The 18,319-nt window shown below is 35.0% G+C and overlaps 1 protein-coding gene across 5 annotated transcripts in view; it reads right to left on the minus strand.

Annotated features, from left to right (window-relative positions):
- The window catches only part of MYO6 (myosin VI), a 99,477-nt gene that overhangs the window by 20,201 nt on the left and 60,957 nt on the right, over positions 1-18,319 (minus strand). For all 5 annotated transcript variants that reach the window (XM_090136117.1, XM_031611316.2, XM_031611315.2 and 2 more), the window contains exons 13-27: positions 18,093-18,250; positions 17,000-17,091; positions 16,477-16,549; positions 14,862-14,989; positions 13,762-13,857; positions 12,763-12,936; positions 9,104-9,142; positions 8,005-8,098; positions 6,598-6,728; positions 6,416-6,493; positions 5,410-5,539; positions 4,500-4,590; positions 2,282-2,432; positions 1,323-1,531; positions 871-949 (exon numbers count right to left, since the gene is read on the minus strand). In XM_090136117.1, coding sequence (XP_089992243.1) covers positions 871-949; positions 1,323-1,531; positions 2,282-2,432; positions 4,500-4,590; positions 5,410-5,539; positions 6,416-6,493; positions 6,598-6,728; positions 8,005-8,098; positions 9,104-9,142; positions 12,763-12,936; positions 13,762-13,857; positions 14,862-14,989; positions 16,477-16,549; positions 17,000-17,091; positions 18,093-18,250 — 1,723 coding nt within the window. The remainder of the gene's footprint in view (positions 1-870; positions 950-1,322; positions 1,532-2,281; positions 2,433-4,499; positions 4,591-5,409; positions 5,540-6,415; positions 6,494-6,597; positions 6,729-8,004; positions 8,099-9,103; positions 9,143-12,762; positions 12,937-13,761; positions 13,858-14,861; positions 14,990-16,476; positions 16,550-16,999; positions 17,092-18,092; positions 18,251-18,319) is intronic.

Genomic DNA, 18,319 nt, shown 5'->3' on the forward strand with positions numbered 1-18,319 from the left:
AACAAGTGGCAAACAAAATAAATTCAGTTTTAGCAACAACTACCCAAACGAGAGGCCAAAGAGTGACCAAAATGGTAAGGTTAAAGAACACTGCTAACCTCTTCTTCCTGAACTCAACGCCTTCCCCTGACTGCATGACCTTTTCAAAGATAATCAAAAGTAGCTTTGAAGTGACATTGGTCTGCTCCTTCAGCACTCACAGGCACATCCTATCAGGTCTTTTGGACATACACAGTCCATATATTAAATACTGGACCTTATCTGAATATTCCCTTATCTGAATTTTATTTACTTGCTGCAGATTTCTGAAGAAGACTCAGGGACCTGGAACTCCTGAAGGCTAGTCTTATAAGTAAAAGCAAAGAATCATTCAGCTACTTCTTTTTTTAAGCTTTTGTTTTATTCTCCTCATTATTACATTTGTAAGATGCCAAACAAATTTTTCTCACCTCTTTCTGCTCTCTATTCCCATTCAACCATGTCAGCACACACTATCAAAAGAATTTTAGTAATAGTAAACTTTAAATATTATCCTTTTGACCCTCTCTTATGTCTCAGAGAAAATATACATGCTTAATACAAACATTTCCCAAGCAGAAGCTTCTATATGGGTCTCATTCACATACACATTCTTTCTTATCTGAAAACTGAATTTAGATTATGCATTTTTCCTCTTGTAGTTATAATTCAGTTATAGCACTACTTCTAGACAGATTACATTAGGTGTACCAAATGCAACACTGCTGTACAGTTTTGAGACCTATTTATAAAATAATGCCATTAGACTCCGTGGAAATTGTAAGCTGTGAAAAAGATTTAAAAACAAAAAGAAACAAAAACAAATCAACAAAGCCACAGCTAAAACATTACCTGAATACGCTTTTCTTCGTCTTCCCTCTTTTTCCTTTCTTCTTCTTCTTGTTTTCTCTTCGCCTCAATCTCAGATTTCCTATTAGAAAAGAGGAAATCAAAACTTTTAGTAAGTTACTAAAAAAATGCAAGCAAACAAGTAACATCAAAGCATCCTCCATAAATTTAAATGACAATCCAAGAGACTGTACAGTTAGGACAAGACCTGTATTTAAGTTAAGGACCTTTGCAAGTCCATCTGTATTTCTGCTGCATCATAAAATCTTTTAAATACTTTATTCTGACTACACTTAACTTAAAAAACTGCTGGGAGAGGAAATATTTTAACAATGAATAGCACACAACACGCACAATTCAAGCAACATTCTTTAAGCACAGTAATAATAAAAATAACCTGAGCACTTTTTCTATTTTCTTCTTATTCTAAAACCAGCAACTTATTCAATACTCACAGACGCCTTTCTTCTTCTTCCTTCCTTCTCCGTCGCTCTTCCTCTTCACGTCTCTTTCTTTCTTTTTCCATTTCCTCCTGGATGCGTCGTAACCTCTCTGCTTCTTCCTCTTGCTGTTTTTTCTTTTGCAGTGCACTCAGAAGCTGCTCTGAGCTTCTAACTAATGCATCATATTCTTTCATTATTTGTTCTCTAGTCATCATTGTGGTCTGCAAAATAATAATAACAAGAGGGTATAATATTCCTTTGCATTTGTAATCCACTTTAAAAGAATGTGTATTTAAATATTACACTTGAGAAATGAAAAGTTTTGAGTGTTGCAATTAAGCTACACATATACCATACAACCATTCCCCCTTGCCCTATCACTATTCACCCTTGTAAATAGCTGTTCCCCCTCCTGTTTTTATGCTCCCTTCCAGTACTGGAAGGCCACAATGAGGTGTCCCCACAAAGACTCCTCTTCTCCAAGCTAAACAAGCCCAGTTCCCTTAACTTTTCTCCATAGGAGAGGCGCTCCAGGCTTCTGATCATTTTGGCTGGGTGTTTTGTTGATAAGAGACTATAGAAGCAAATTCAACTTAAATTCCATTTACAACCAGGTCTGAAAAAACTCATAACTGAAATATAAACCTCCTCACTCTGTGATGCTTCTAGGTTTCCCTCCTGATTAATAATAAAAGCAATAAGTAAATTACTAACAACACCCATCTCACAAGATCAACATACACTCATACTTTAAATTCTCCAATGGCGATTCTGAAACACAGGTAACGGTGATAAAATCCACAATTACTTCAGTAACATTCACAAACAATTTAAACAGGATTTAGTAATGTTCACTGTCTCTAAAAAAATGATATTTCTATATTTAAATGTATTTCTTACAAAAAACTGAATACTTTATCTTTTTAAATTAAGTTCTCAGAAGATTTCTATTTTCTGGATTAATATCATACCTTAATTTTGGTCATTGAAGCATCAATTGAATACTCCAGCTCCTTGATCTGCTTGCTTGTCTCTGCCTTCCCCTCCTTCAGAGCACTTACTACTTCATTAAACTTATCAAGTCTCTTTTTCAGCGTACGGACCTTTATCAGACCATCAATGCTGTGAATGTAAGGCAGTTTATTTGAGATGTTTTCATAAGTCTGTATTTCTAAAACTACCACTACTGTTCAACATTAAAGAGGTAAACAGGAAGACAAGTTATGCTTTCAGATAGAGTCCAGCACCTTGAAATGCAAACATTATCAATGTGAACTAACTGAAGCAAAGGAGCCTTTTACTAATAATCATCATTAATACCAATTATCAGTGACCAGGTCTTTAAGCATATAGGAAAATCACAGAATCACAGAATTGTAGGGGTTGGAAGAGACCTCCAGAGATCATCCAGTCCAACCCCCCCCAAAAAATTGATTTTTATTGCGAGAATCAATGATTGGGTTGCTTTTGTTTTTCTCCAGTAATAAACCATCAGAATCATCACCACTTGAAAATTTTCAGTGGAGTTGAAAAATGTGAGTTGTGCCATTTACAGAGCTATAGGGCTCAAGATAAAAACAGGACCAAATCTGGTCAGAGAACCCAGGATATTTTGCAGCTTCCTCAAGAAGCAATACTGAAGACAATAGATACAAGTTACAACTCTGAAAATACAGTCTTCTAAGAAGTCACTGAAATCAGAAATGCCAAGGACCAAAATGAAACATAAATTTCAAAGGATGTAGAAAAAATATTTTATAGGAAGTCCACTAATAACGAACAGAGAGCCAGATCTCTATCAAAGAGAAAAAGGTGTCAGCAATGCTTAATGACCACTTTTTTTTTTCTCATCAATACTCCACGCAATCAGATTACAGCTAATGAAATCATTTGATTCAAAGAAGAGGCAAAACAGAACACAATTATTACGATAAACAAGAAAGAAGGCCTATAATGGAAGGTATGAATGAGTAAAGGGCAAAAATTCATGAGCTTAAATTGCAGTTACAGAGAATTAATTAAGTACTCTCAATAATTACAGTTCCATGAAAGGATTTTATGAACAGAACCAAACAAATATCTCTTAGGAAATCCTCAGATTTACAGAATCATACAACCATAATATGGCTTTAGTTGGAAGGGTCCTCTAAACACCATCTAGTTCCAACTCCCCATAATAGGCAGTGACAGCACCCACCAGGTCAGTCTTCCAGGGCTGCATCCAACCTGGCCTTGAGTGCCTCCAGGGATGGGGCACCCACAGCTTCTCTGGGCAGTTATGCCAGGACCTCATTACAAAAAAAATGAAGTTTTTTCTTATTCCTAATTTGGCTATACAGTTACTTAGACTATTCATCCTTGACAAAGACAGGTAGAAGAGAGCATCTCTCAGAGCCTCCTTCCGTCATACTTGGCATCATTCTAGAGTTTAAGATACAGTTAGTCATGCATAGTACACCTCTGTACTCGTTTCAATTGGGACAGAGTTAATTTTCTTCACAGTGTCTGGTATGATGCTGTGTTTTGGTATAGGGAAAAAAGCAATGTTGATAACACACCAGTGTGTTAATTGTTGCTGACTAGTGCTGAACAGACAAAGCCAAGGACACTTCAGTTTTTCAGTTTTTCAGCTTTTGGTAATGTCCTGCTAGTGCGGGGAACTTGAAGGCATAAGGAGCTGAGAGGGGATAGAACCAGGACAGTGGACCTAATCCAGCCAAAAGGATATTTTATATCATATAAGATCATGTAAAATAAATGTTTAAAAATTGAGGGGAATTGGCCTGGAGGACAGCTGCTGCTCAATAGCTGGCTGGACATTAGTCAGCAGGTGGTGAGCAATTGCATTGTGCATTACTACTTCTTAAAAAAATGTGTGTGTGTGTGTGTATATACATACATATTATACACACACACACACACACACATTTTTATATATATATAAATCATTCCTGTTATTTTTCCCTTCTTCATTTTCTGTCTCAGTAAATAGTTTTTATCTCAACTCATGAATCTCTCTCTGTTGTTTTTCCCAATTCTCTCCTCCATTCCACTGGGACTGTGGAGTGAGCAAATGAATGTGCGGTGCTTAGCTACCTGCTGGGTTAAACCACAACAATCTCTTTTTTACATTCATAAAAAAGTATTATAAAAGTATCCATTTTCTTCAACCCAGGAATATCCTCTTACCGTGGTTTGTGTTTTCTCTTGCAAAGCCACATACGAATAGTCTTTTGTATTTTGATGCAGGCACTAGCTCGGTATTTTATCTTATTTTTCACTGTAAACACACAAGAGATACTGAGTCTCAATGGTTTAAACAATTTAACACAACTCCTATATTCCTCATATACTTGTAGGCTACAGTATGTAGACTACGTGCACTTTGAGAGCTGGGTCAAATACATAAAACACGGCAGACAACAGAATTCACAATCCTGAATGAGGAGCCTCATAAGGGCTCCCCCAGTAATAATTCAGCATAAAAAGAAAAAAATACCCAAATAAAATCACTACCATCACTAATCTTTATTTCTCATTGCTTTATTTCTACACCTCACCAGAAGCTGAGCAGGGCAAGCACTCACAAACTGTCTATCAGTAGTGCTGGGCACTTACTTGCTTTATTGACAGTAGTTGCACAAGTGGAGATGTTTGCTCCATTATGCATGTCAGTGCTTCCAAGCCTGCTGTTTTTGTCTAGAGGTAACCTTTATGCAGGTGCTTTCCAGGTTGTCAGCTGGGATAGTACAGCTATTGCTCTCTTCAGCTGATATAAAAGTCTCTATTCCTCCACAAGTCCTGTGACTGCTAGCTACTTCTGAGGATCTGTTTACCCATACATTAGTGAGCACCCAAGCATATCAGATACTGGCGATTAGAAGATGCAGCCCACGCTACTTTTACAAACCTCTGCTTGCAGCCCTTATATGTCCCCAACATATAGCATACAAAATCTCACCAGCCTTGAAAGCAAATTACTCAGATTTCAGTACAGAAGCACCTGCTATACATGTTCTTGGCCACATTTAAAGGAGATTATAATTGCTTTGTTGTATTTTCAACAAATCCTTTAGTTTAATCAACATAAAATACATACGTTTAATCACTGAGAGAGAACACCATTGAACTTTTTTCCAGCGACTGCAGATGAGCCAGTGATTCACCCTTTTAACTAGCTCTGCTAAGTGATCCGGATCAGACTTCATTATCTGATCAAACTCTGCAAACTAAATACAAAACCAGTTTTACAAATGAGGAGGACAGAGTGTTAGATATTATTATTAAAGAGCACGTTAAATTCAAATGGTAACATATTTTTAACAGCACCATTATATTGGCTACCAATTAATTGGAGTATGTAGGTCTGGCATCTTTAATGACAATAGGAATAAGTACTGTTTTGTTTTTAATTCATGTGCAACAGTGCATTTTGCATAATCTATCCATTCATCATCATTAAAAATACTTATTGCTTATTTTTTTTAAAATTATTTATCTACTTCCTGAATACTCACTCTGACCTTCCACATCTACTGGACACCTGTAACTCTGTAGTGTGGGGGAAAACACTTCCCAGTTTTTAATTTTTGTATAAGAGTCCAACTAAAGTGAATCTTTTCTGAAAATTCCACTCTTCTACTTTTTGACATTTATCAGACAGTACGGACATTCTTCCAGGACTACAATACTTTTTCCTGTCTATTTACAATACCTTTCTACTTCTTTCTCTGCACAGAAGCAGCAATGGTCAGAATCATATTTCATCTACAATGATTTTAGTAGAAAATATTTATTCATTTGCTCTGATTTGCTCTTTTAATATTCAACAAAGTAGTCTTAAGTGACTGATACAGCATCTGGGCAACCTGTGGCATATAATCATTGCTTCAGAAATACAGCAGGATTAGCAACAATACTATGAAATCAACTTCTAGTAACGTTAGTATTGATTTTTTTAATCAGACTATGAATAGTATTTATGAACAATCCTGGGCAAACTTATTTTAGTTGGTCATGCTGAACACCACCACTTTTAGAAGTTCCTCCCTTCCAATCCAATTTATTCTAAAATTCATATCCAAATAGAACAAGAGAAACCTTACCTTGCCAGGTCTAAAAAACACCTTGGTTAACCCAAATTTGTAATCAATTTCATTCAGTCCCAAAGCTTTAAATAGTGCCTGAAAAACAGCAAAGTTAGGTGATATTTTGCCTCCTTCAAGACAACACAACAGGATATTTTCAATCCTAAGTAATAGCAAAGAAGAATTAATTTCTCTCTTACCTTACAAAAGAGTCTGGGATCCAGTCGTGCCAATTTTTCAGGCAAATATTTCTTGTACATATTATACAGCTCATGAAATGAAGCTCGTGAAGGGAAACCACCTTGCATCAAATCCAGAACAGACACCATTCCTAAATACACAGAAACACACGCACAAAAGTGAGTAAAACAGTTCACAGACGTAAACAAAAATTTCAGCTGGGACTCAATTTAGCCTCTGACACACAATCATTCCCAAGAACTTAACATTGCACACGAGTAGAGTCTGAACAATCTCTCCCTATCTGAGACATAAGCAATATCCAGTCATAGAGAGCTTCTTTTTTTTCCTGGTCATTTTTCCTTTTTAGCAGACTTGGTATTTTATAATTCATTTTTAAAAGAAAGAAAGAAAAAAATGATACCCAACCAGGCTTTTATTTTTATCATGCAAATGATATTTTTGAGATGCGGTACAGATGCAGTGTAAAATGCAAATGCTGTGCAAGAACATTTTGTGCTTTTGCATTACCAGTTATCAGCTGGTAATATGTAATTTTAATGTTCCAAATCCTGTTACTACATTTTAGCTGTACCTACCTAAAGCATCAGTAAAGCATAGACACAAAGTCAAAAAAAAGGTCCAAATCACTTCAAACAGTACAGGCTATGCCAGGTTTTGTCCAGTGCTTCATAATGCTAGCAATGGAATTTACATAGACACACACATGGAAAAGTGGACTTGTAAAACTGTTGTAAAAAATTGCAATTGTTATGGTAGGAGAGAAGGGTTCTTTTTTTTTTTTTTTTTTCTGACAAGTGCTATTAATCTGAAGAAATCCACTGATGAATATTGCACGTGGAATTCTAACTGCCGAAAAATTGTTAAGCTTTTGTGCTGGTAAGACAGCATGACAAACACACGTGGGCTAGTCAAAATGCCAGCAGCAGAACCTGGAAATATCTCAACTTCAAAAAGACCAAAAAAAAAAAAAAAGAAAAAAAAATTGAACACAAGCCATTAAATATATCAAAATACAGAAAAGAGAAAAAAAATATTGAAAGTACCTTTGTGAAAAAACACCCTATGGAGAATAGCAATACCAGCACTTTTAATTCCTAAATAATCTTTGGGAAAGCTAATTAAAATCAATGGAAAGAGCAGTTGATGGAAATTAGAGCGAGTCTTCTTACAAAGATCAGACGTTACGGCTTCTAAGATCAATTGCTTCTGTATATTACTGATTAAAAAAAGAACAAATTGCAGCACATCTAAATAACTGTTCATGTGGCATAAACAAGCTTCCTTCTAGAAATAAACTATTAAAGCGAGGAAATAGAGCTTCCATCCCATGTATTTCAAATTTTCATCAATCTATAATGTCCAAATTATTAAACATAGGGAAAAATATCAGAGGCATATGCTACCTGAACACTGAAGCTGAGAGAGGATCTGTCCTCCTTCAAAATGGTGACTTGTCATCTTTAAATTAGGTTTGATGCAGCGAATAAAGCTAGATCCCTGTTATCAAAACAACAAGTTAGCAAAATCTAACATTTTGAAACCTGAAATAAGTTAGTCATTTAAGAATTACCGGGGGGTGGCAGAAAGGAAAGAACTGAAATAATGGTCTTCTAAAAAGAAAATCTGACATTCTTTTGCTCTTGCATATCTTTTTGACAGTCTAGCCTTAGTCTTAACGTAACAGACATTAACTTCTGAGCTTTCAATCGACTGTTTTTCTTACCTCTAGTACAATTCAGGATGTAGCAGTCCAGATTCTGCTGCACTAATTATCGTCTCCACAGCAATATCACCTAAACACCTCAGTTCTCCAGAGATCACATGCTACCACTCTGCTGACACCGGAATCATGCCAGGTGATCCTGACCTTGCTTTCTTTTAACTTTCAGTTCTTACAGTTTCTTTTGGCTCATGCCTTTGCTCTCCCTTCCTGCACATTGTTCCCACCTGCTCGTATAACTACAAGTACTACCTCCATAATTTTGACCACTGCTTTCTCTGATCATTCATAGTCATTCTGTCTTTTAGGAAGAGTGAAATAAAACATTCTAGTTATAATTGCTTTAATGCAGTCTGAAGACAGAAAGTAACAATTTATTCTCTATCTTCTAAACAAAAATCTCTAAATATTTTGCAAATTATTCATCAATGATTAAATGATTCATCCATGGAGGGAAATTAAACTGACAAAAATGAAGACTGCAGCTCAGGTGGTTTTAATGTTTTATTTAGTTTTTAACCTATGTTGTATAATCCCATCCTACATCTTTTTTTTTTTTTTTTTTTTTTTTAATGATTTTTGGGTCTTGCTTTTTCAAGAAAGCAAATTATATTCATGAAATAATATTCCTCACCTGTAGAGCAAGATACTTTAAAGCAGAATACTTTAAACTGCAAACTATGAAGCATTATTTACCACTGGACAGTTACTACCTCATTTACATGAGATAATGGATAATTTGTTTCAGAAAATTATAGATCTACATCTCTGTATATACTTACAGTACTGTGAAGCTTCTCAAGAAGCAAATTTAACTGAGTCTGTAAAAGAAAACAGGTATTTCAATTGTCTTGCCATGACAACCACAGAAATATGCACAAAACAGAGGTATGGGATTACTGCATGCATGTGTGTTGTTAGTAAATCAAACAGAACTGATAAATCAAATATTCACATTTTTTAACAGACAAAATCATGCAAGAGTGCATGAATGGTTCTGAAGAAACTGCTTGTGTTTAGTTGAACAACACCTCCATGTGTCACCAGTTATTTACTGTAATGTAACTGTCATAAACAAGTGCAAGTTTTTGTTGGAAAATAAAGGAAATGATGTCTGTGTAATAAAGTTATAAAGGAAATGAGACTGACAGCGATAATTAAAAAAAATAAAATTTGTGAAAGTCCAGATTTCATCTTTAATGAGTATACTTGTAGTTAAATAACACAAAAAATAGATATGAGATATGCTGAGCTTTTTTCTTCTTCTTTTCGAAGGTATTTTGGCTTGAGAATCTAAGTCAAAAGTTATTTCAGCACATGAATCTGCATAATGTATTTTAATTCCAAACTTAAACATTTTTAATTCTGTATTGATGACAACAATGTAGTCATCAATAGTTTTAAACTACATTTACTTAAGCTGTATTTGAACATACAGTATTAAGGCCACAATCCTGTGATTAACAGGGGGCAAGAATACAGGACCACCAGATACTTAGGATATCAAGGGAAACAGTCACTATTAAATACAAATTAGTAGGGACTTAAGTATTCCAGAATTATGTCAGAAAAAGTTACACTTTTACTATACAGATATGTCTATTCTACTACATATATGACAGTTGTATCAGCCTTTCTAGCTTACTAGCAAACATTAAGTATATAGGCTGAAGCAAAACAAAATTCTAGCTGTCCTAACAGGTTCCTCATTTTCCATACTGGCACAAAAAAAGGAAAGGAACTGATTTTTGACTGATTTTTTTTTTTTTAACCAAATGTTTCAATTACCTTGAGTCCAGGAAATCACATTTGTCTTAGCAATATACATCATCTACAGCTGTTAGTCTTCCTTCCAATGGACAAAATTGTATTTTTTATGTTTCATGGATATAGTTAGAAAGACAAGGAGTTTCACAAGAGGTATGACAAACACCAATAACCTCCTGCTCAGTGCTCACATACTCTTCGTATCTACTCTGGATACAATCTTTATGTTTTCTTAAGTTGGAAATGCTTGATTTTAGAGAGGAACATTTATTTTCATTAAGAAGTATGGTTCTGTTTGAAGAAAAATACCCCTTCCTTATAGTCCATGACTTCACAAGAAATAAGCCACAGCCTCTTTCAGGTACATTTCACTGATGATCACATGAATAAGGTATATTGCTAAAACTGCTCTTTGAATTACCACAATTTAATCCATCATTAACGCATTAAGATAAAACCATCCCAAAGATTGTGTACATCTTATGAAATAATTCATCATCATTTCCTCAACTGGTTTCTGTGAATTAAAATTGATTAGTTATAAGGAAGGGATGTTTAAAGTGCTTAGTAAAAAACAAGTCCCTGCATCAGCTAAAAATTCTTCTATTTAGAAGAATTCAAGACTTGCTGACATACTGACAAGGCTATGAATTCTTGTTCCTACAAATATGCAATTTCTATTCAGATAACAGAATTTATTTTGGCAACACCTAAAGTGAAATTATCAAGGCTATTAGTGTTCATCAATAGTACATGTTGTGTCTGGGAAGGTAACAATAAATGAATTACTGAAATTAACACATACATTCAAAATGCCATGGAAGTTGGAAACACGGAAAGAACTACAGATTGATGGGCCAGATCCAAAAAGGACTTTTAGTCACGTTCTAGGTGCAGAAGTGAACAAGAAAATCCAAAATGCAATCCAAGAAGTTCCTTCATAATTGTTGCCCAACTTATAAAATGCCTCCATTTTATTTCAGCCTTTCTTGGACAACTGTATCTTTCACATTTCCACATTTACTGCAAGCCGGACGCTAAATCCAAGAGGAACTGAAAACTGAGGTGGAAGAAAGTGGAAATTATCTCAAAGATCCCAGTTGCTTTAACTTTGAAAATGCAATTACAAAAAAACAATGAATTCAGCTTCACATCAAACAGATGTGCGGTTGCAGAGCTTGCTTAGGAGGCGGCATATCTGCAAGTAATCCTGTTTTTCATTCTGTCTTCTGCTCATGCATTTTACATTAAATCAATTGCTGTAGTTTAATTCTACTAATCGCAATGTAATAAGGAGAAGGACATAATCAAAGCAAAATTCAAGAGAGCAGGATGCCCAATATTAAAGTTTTATACAAAAACCACTACCTTATAAACCAGCTCTCTCTCTTATGCTTACTGGCTCCACCAAAATTTTATTTTTGTCTATGTAACAGCCCATCTTCAGAAGGATCTCAGGAGAATTCCCTCAGCTAGAGTGACCAACAACTTGGTGAAAGAGAAAAAATGTATTGAGATAAAACACTGAATATAGATCTGAAGCAGAATTTGGTTGCTATACAAAAAGTAAGTGCTAGTACCATATCCTTCCTTTTCTTCCAGCTTCTGCATTCTTCGAGAACAGTTCTAAAAACTAAGTCCCAGGATATAATTATGTAAGAAGGAATTTATCTCACAGTCCCAATTCAGTACATAACCTTAACATGGAACAGAAATGCAGAAACACTTTTTTGCTATTGGCAAGATCCCACTCTACTTGTAGGTTTTTGGATTGTCTAAGATATTTGCTTTCAGCAGGGGGACTATAGGAATGTGGTTTGGGGTTTTAAGTGCCTTACGTTAGGTAGTATACAAAAAATATTGCAACACTTTATTTGAGGCATGTAAATCCTTCATTGGATCTGGCCCAGATATGTTGAGAAGAGCTCTTGCTGAAATCGCAGCAGCTCTGTCAACAGTAAAACCATGAGATTGAAAAAGTTACCTGTGGCCCATGGTTGTGCCTGCTTTTCCTCTCTTAATTCCCCTATAGTTCTCTTTCTAGCCATCCTGAGCTGGAATAGTCCAGCTAAAATAAAATTGCTGAATGAGAAAAGGATGCAGAAAACATTTGGAGAAGACAAGGTATGAAGGTCAGCTTTACAACAAGCAGAAGAAAGGAGAAAATGTGGAGAAGCATCAGATTCAGGTATCAAGAAAGGAAACATTCAGCACAATGAACACATTTCTGTGAAAACCTTGACTACCAATATTTTAAGAGGAAAAACAGTGGTTAGATTAGGCACTGAATTTTGAACATAATAAACTGCAGCCAATTCATCTTACACGCTTAAGATAGGATGGAAGAACATCATCTGCCGCATTCAGAAGTCCTTAAAGTCCACAGAATTCAAATTTAGATCAAGATTTATGTGGCTTTGCAAAATCCTGACTTCTGAATTACTGCAAAAGCTCTGTAAGAACTACTGTAAAAGATATTTTTTTTACAGAAACTGGAACGTACTGTTTTCTTATATTTCAGTAGGGGGAAAAAAAAACCAAGCATTCAACAAATTTTTTGTTCTATGAATCCCAGGTAACCACTAGTTCTCCCATCCTTAGATTCTACCTGTATCAGGTAATTTAGAAATGGCATGTATTACAGGAAAATAGATTATATGCTATATTATACTACCTTGAATTTGTTTCCCACACTGATGAAACTAAGTTTCCCAGCTTTTTGTTTGGGATCCTTGTTGTTATTAGTGTTAGATTCAAACAGCTGCCGAACAAACTTGTCCTTGGATTCACATATAAGAGATTCAAGTGACATGTGCAAAGCATCATTATTTTTTTCCACAAATTGTGTCTGAAAAAGAAAAGCCAAAAAATAATAACAATTAGTCCAGCTACCCCAATGACTGAAGTCTTAAGGAAAATTAACAAAAAACAAAGCTTCATTCAAAAATCAAGAAGAATACTTCAGGTAAGTATTTTCATGTTATTTCAAACTTTTCAACTGCATACACAAAGTAATGAAACAGACAGAAAAAGTACTTTCAAATTTGAAGAATATTACTGGAATCATGAAACACAAATCATTATCCTAAACCCTTATTTTTTCAGACATTACATTTCAGAATTCAGTATTGAATGTTTCCATGTTTTTGTATGATGATTAATCAAAAAAACATACAATCACCCAGATGGCATCTGAGGGTTACAACTTCAGACATTTCATATTCTGACATGAATAATTCTATTGCCAGAAGAAATGGAAAGGAGAAAGTATAACACATGACTTTTAACGTAGAATAAACAGGCAATGAATATAAGGACAAGTAATGTACTGAAAAGTTACACTTCAGTCAAGCACTTCTACATTACATAGTACATTCCTCTCCTCCAGATGCAAACCTCTGTTCACATAAGATTTGTAGTAGATCAGATATTTAATTTTGACAGTGTTACCTATGGATTTATAAGTAGCTCCTATACAAAATATGTCAACAGCTGAGAAATTAAGAGAAATTAAAATGTATGTTAAAACAACTTGTGAATTTCCTTCTGATGAAAAGAAATTTCACTGTTTTTTCTTTCTTTTTTCTTTTTTCTTTTTTTAAACCAATAAACACCAAAGAGTATTAGAAATCATAACAGAAATGTTGACTTCTTTCTGCTTAAGTAAAATTACCGTCTCGTAGCATACTGCTCCTGCAAAATGCCGGATAATAAAGCCTTCATCATCTCTGATATTTCTGTGAACAGCCAGTTTAGACTTCCTAGGGATCTGGAATTAAGAATTTGAATTATAAAGAAGAACCAAATTACACCAGAAAGTGAGAAAAATGTGTGGCTAAGACATCATCATGATTTTGCCAGGAGCACTAAATGTTGAAAGTAATACTTCCTGCAGCACTGTTGTGGGGACCACTACGATTTCCATTCGAACAAAAATATTTGGAAAAAAACTGCTTTCATTCTCACTCACTTAGAGACCTCAAATTCAAAACAGAAGTGATCAGGATTTCTAAGATCACCTAGCCAAGTTTCTTTCTGCCTTTCCCCAACAATTTCTATTTCAATTATCTTGCAGCTGATGACAAGCTGATGAACAGCCTTGTCGTATGAATAAGACTAGACCGAAGCTCAAAATGCTTTTAAAGGGTATATACACATACTGACAAAAACTTTTCAACACAAGGGAACCTAAGTAAACAAGCTAAAGAAGAAAATTTAAGAAAAATAAAGGATTGGCTTTTTTTTTTTTTGGCATTTCAACAGAAGTTATGTAGAAAGTTGCAAAGATTTACATAAACCTTCCACAGAGTGTTGTACATTAAAGAATTAACAACAACAATTTTCACCTTTTGTGTTACTCATTTTCATGACTGAAGTGCTAGACAGATATTTCTTGCAAGTCAAATATTCTCTAGAGCAAGCAAGCAATTTTGGAAAGGAACAACAAAACAGCTAATCTGATATTAAAGAAAATCTAAATTAAAATGTATTTTTGTTTCTTTGTCATGCATTACACACTAACAATCCTGAAATATAAGTGAAGAATATGGCTTTACTTCCTACAGGATATTAGAATTCCTAGAAGACTTAACAAGGCTTTTATGAACTTTTCAACAAACACAATAACCAAACTTGTCCTTAACAAAAGCATACAGATCTGCATGCAGTGTGGTATGGAATTTCTAAGGAAAGGTTTTCATTAAATTTAGTGTTACTATCAACTGTTTCAAGAACTGTTTCATTAAAAGAAGACAGCCAGTACAAATAACCTACAGACAGTCTGAAATGGTCCTTGTGTTTTTGGTGCACAACTGAAGTGAAATGCTGGTCACTTGGTTGAGGAAGACGATTTTCTTCATCCAAAATATCCAGCACACCTATTAATTTTGCTTCAATCAAATCTGTTAATAAAACAAAGTATGTTTAAAATTGAATATCACATACCAGAACTGAACATTGCAAATGTAAAATGCTACTGATCTTCTTTATAACTATACTGGAAAACCCGTTAACACAAAAAGTCACTAATTTAATTCTGTAAATTTGATTTGTTGATTTAATCAAGATTCTATAGCAAGTTCTAATTATACCACAAGAAAGACAGGGCAAACAGATAAGGCAAGGATTGTTTGATTTTTACTACAGGTTTCAAGCTGAATATAATCCCCTAACTCCCACAAGGTGTGAAAATGTTGTATGAGCATAGGTCCTTATTGCTTGTAACAGGTAACTGCTACCACTGGCCTAGACCAATACCTTAAACAAAGTCTTTTTTTTTTTTTTTTTTTTTTTTTTTTTTTTACAGAAACCACAAGTATTTTTCTCACTCACTTCAAAAGGCAGTGAAGAAGTGCTTTTCTCCTGATTACACAGTAACAGAAATAAAGCATAAGTGGTGTAGTTTAATCTGGTCATAATTTTATTAATTTATCTAGGAGTAACTCATACAATGAAGAAACAAAATCTGTGGAAGGGTCACATGGAATAGTAAAAGAGGTCACGACATGATAATAGTATTTTTAGGAGCAGGCTTATACATGCATTACTAAATCACTAGAAGAGATATGGTTTGCATTCATGAAAGCCACATATTTCCTGTTGCTATGTTTTTATTCTCTCCTCCATATATTTCTCTATTTCTTTTTCACAGAATTGCTGAGAGGGTTTCCTTGACAAGAGCTGTTTAGTTACGTCAGCATTACCATCTGTACAGTCCTATCCTACAAAGTGAAAACTTCTCCAGCAGAACTACAGAAACTTAAAGAAGCCAACATTTAGCAACAGATCTTGAATTCTGCCACTGAATGCTCTGCTCAGTCAGAACCAAGTAGTTACCACAAACTGCTGTAAATGCAAAAGCAAGATGAAATTCTCTTCAAAATACACCACTTTGGAGAACATACAGGAAAAAAAGATAATTTCAAGTGCCCCTGGTATATTGGTCTGCACAAACCTAAGAGCAACAGTAACATCTGCAGCCTATTGCCTCTACTTCATTTTGTTTCTTTGCTGATTGGCTCACCAAAAAAAGAAGAAAATAAAAAAGGGCTGTTTGGGTTTTGTTTTTTAATTCGTTGAACTTTTTCTCCCAGATACCCTCACACCCTTCTTTATTTTATATTTTAGGCATTCTGAATAGCTTTATAAGAAAATGCCCAAGAAATTAACAAGTCCCACCTGCAGTTACTACACACTGTAGGACAACATAGATCCATTACCATATGGAAATGCAACACCAGAAAAAGTTAAAAGAAATTACCACATTTCAACAGTCATTAAAAACATGAAAATGCCAGCGTTACCTTGTAGCCTAAAGCATGCCTCCTCTACTGTAAGCTTCTTTTCAAGATGATGCTAATAATAGCTTGATATTTCAAGAAATACATACCTATACAGTCCTGATTGTCTACATAGCGTACTTCATTAACCCCCAGACCTTCTTTTTGATAAAGTTCTTGTTCCTTTATGGAGAAAAAGAAGGAATAATAGTAAAAGAGGAAAGAAACATCAACATGACATATTTTTTACCCACCAAAACAGAGCATGAATGAACACGCATTTTAGAATTTCCTTGTGCAGCCTAATATATTTCAACTTCACATTTTTAATGATAGATACTCCCACTAAATAGGATACCGTTCAGTATTTGTGTGCCCCATTTTAATGAACGTAAGAAAAAGAACTCTTCATTGAATATGATTTCTTTTTTAAGAAAGAGAAGGAAGATGTTGCACTTAAGAAGCCATATTCCCTCCTAGCACAACCCCATATAACACAGTAAGAAGACCATTTGTTGACTGACTTCGTTTGATCTGAACAAAATAAGCAATCTTATGAAAAACAACATTAGTTTAAATATCTTCCTACTGAGAGGAAAAAAAAACCTCCCTAAATATAACAATATAACATACCTCTTTCAGAATCCTTTCGTTAAAAAATTGCTGCAGTTTTTCATTACAATAGTTGATACAAAATTGCTCAAAACTGTTGTGTTCAAAGTATTCTGAAAAACATAAGTTAAACCTCTGTGACCAACCAGCCTTCCAAGAATTTACGTTAAGAGTAAATAAGAAAAGTTCCATAGTGCTAATATGTAAAGATATGTTCTGATATACACATGCTTCCTTCAGTAAAGGAAAGCTTTTACAGATCTTCAAGTTGCAAGCAAGACAGAGATGAGAATGCTGCGACAGATCATACAAACACCTGATAATTATATCTGGCAGCACACCAAAGCAATGTGCCTTACAATGACACTGTACCAATACAACTGCATGCATCTATATCTGACACACGACAGCATAACTCAGAAGACCCAAAAACAAAGGTTTCTTTTTATACTGTTCTGAGATAAACTTAGCAGAGCTTCTGCAATGGAGAAAATATGTCCTGGTCTGAATCTCAGTGATCTAAAGATGGCAAAAGCTTTACAGGAAGCATCAATGCCCACCACTGGCAGGAAGCAACGTGAGAGTCCATAGAATGGCTTTGGTTGGAAGGGACTTTAAAATCACTTCCCACTAGACCAGGTTGCTCAAAGCCCCATCCAACCAAAGTCCAACTCTGTCCATCTTCCAAGAACACATTATCTTAATTCAAAGGCTTCATTTGCCCGTCTGTCAGCAGGCAGTGATCTCAAAACTCAATGGAAACACAGCATGCTTGTTCAGTATCTTCCCTAGTTTTACTGGGTAGCCACAGTTCAGTTCCACTTCAAATTTTCAGTCTTTCCAAAAGCAGTGTATATGTAGACACCACAAGAATCAGAAAGCATTAAAAACCTGCCCAGTTTAACAACAGCACTTGTTACCATTTCCATCAGGAGAAGCTCTATGTTTTTGTATATCACTTTATCTACTCTCTCAATACCCTCTTAAGACCTTGTAAACCATCCCACATATAAACACCAAAAACAAAACCATCAGACTCTCCATTACAGATCTTCTCATTGAATCTTTGGTGACAATATCAGACTACCACAATATTCATTTGTGTTCAACTTACCAAAACCAGCTATATCTAGAACTCCAATGAAGAAAGAAGAAGTCTCAAATGGAAAACACTGGTTCACTCTGTTCACCACATGGTCAAAGAGATGACTATACACCGTTTTAGCCAAGGCATCACGAGCATTGTTTGCTTGTTCCACCTTCAAGGGTACCCTATAAAATAAAAATAGAGACCTTATATTCCAGAATTTCTCACTTTAAATTACTCAAATCAGGCCTTGA

The sequence above is a fragment of the Phasianus colchicus genome, chromosome 2, assembly GCF_987193195.1.
Source record: "Phasianus colchicus chromosome 2, bPhaCol1.hap1.1, whole genome shotgun sequence".
In the NCBI taxonomy this organism is placed as follows: Eukaryota; Metazoa; Chordata; class Aves; order Galliformes; family Phasianidae; genus Phasianus; species Phasianus colchicus.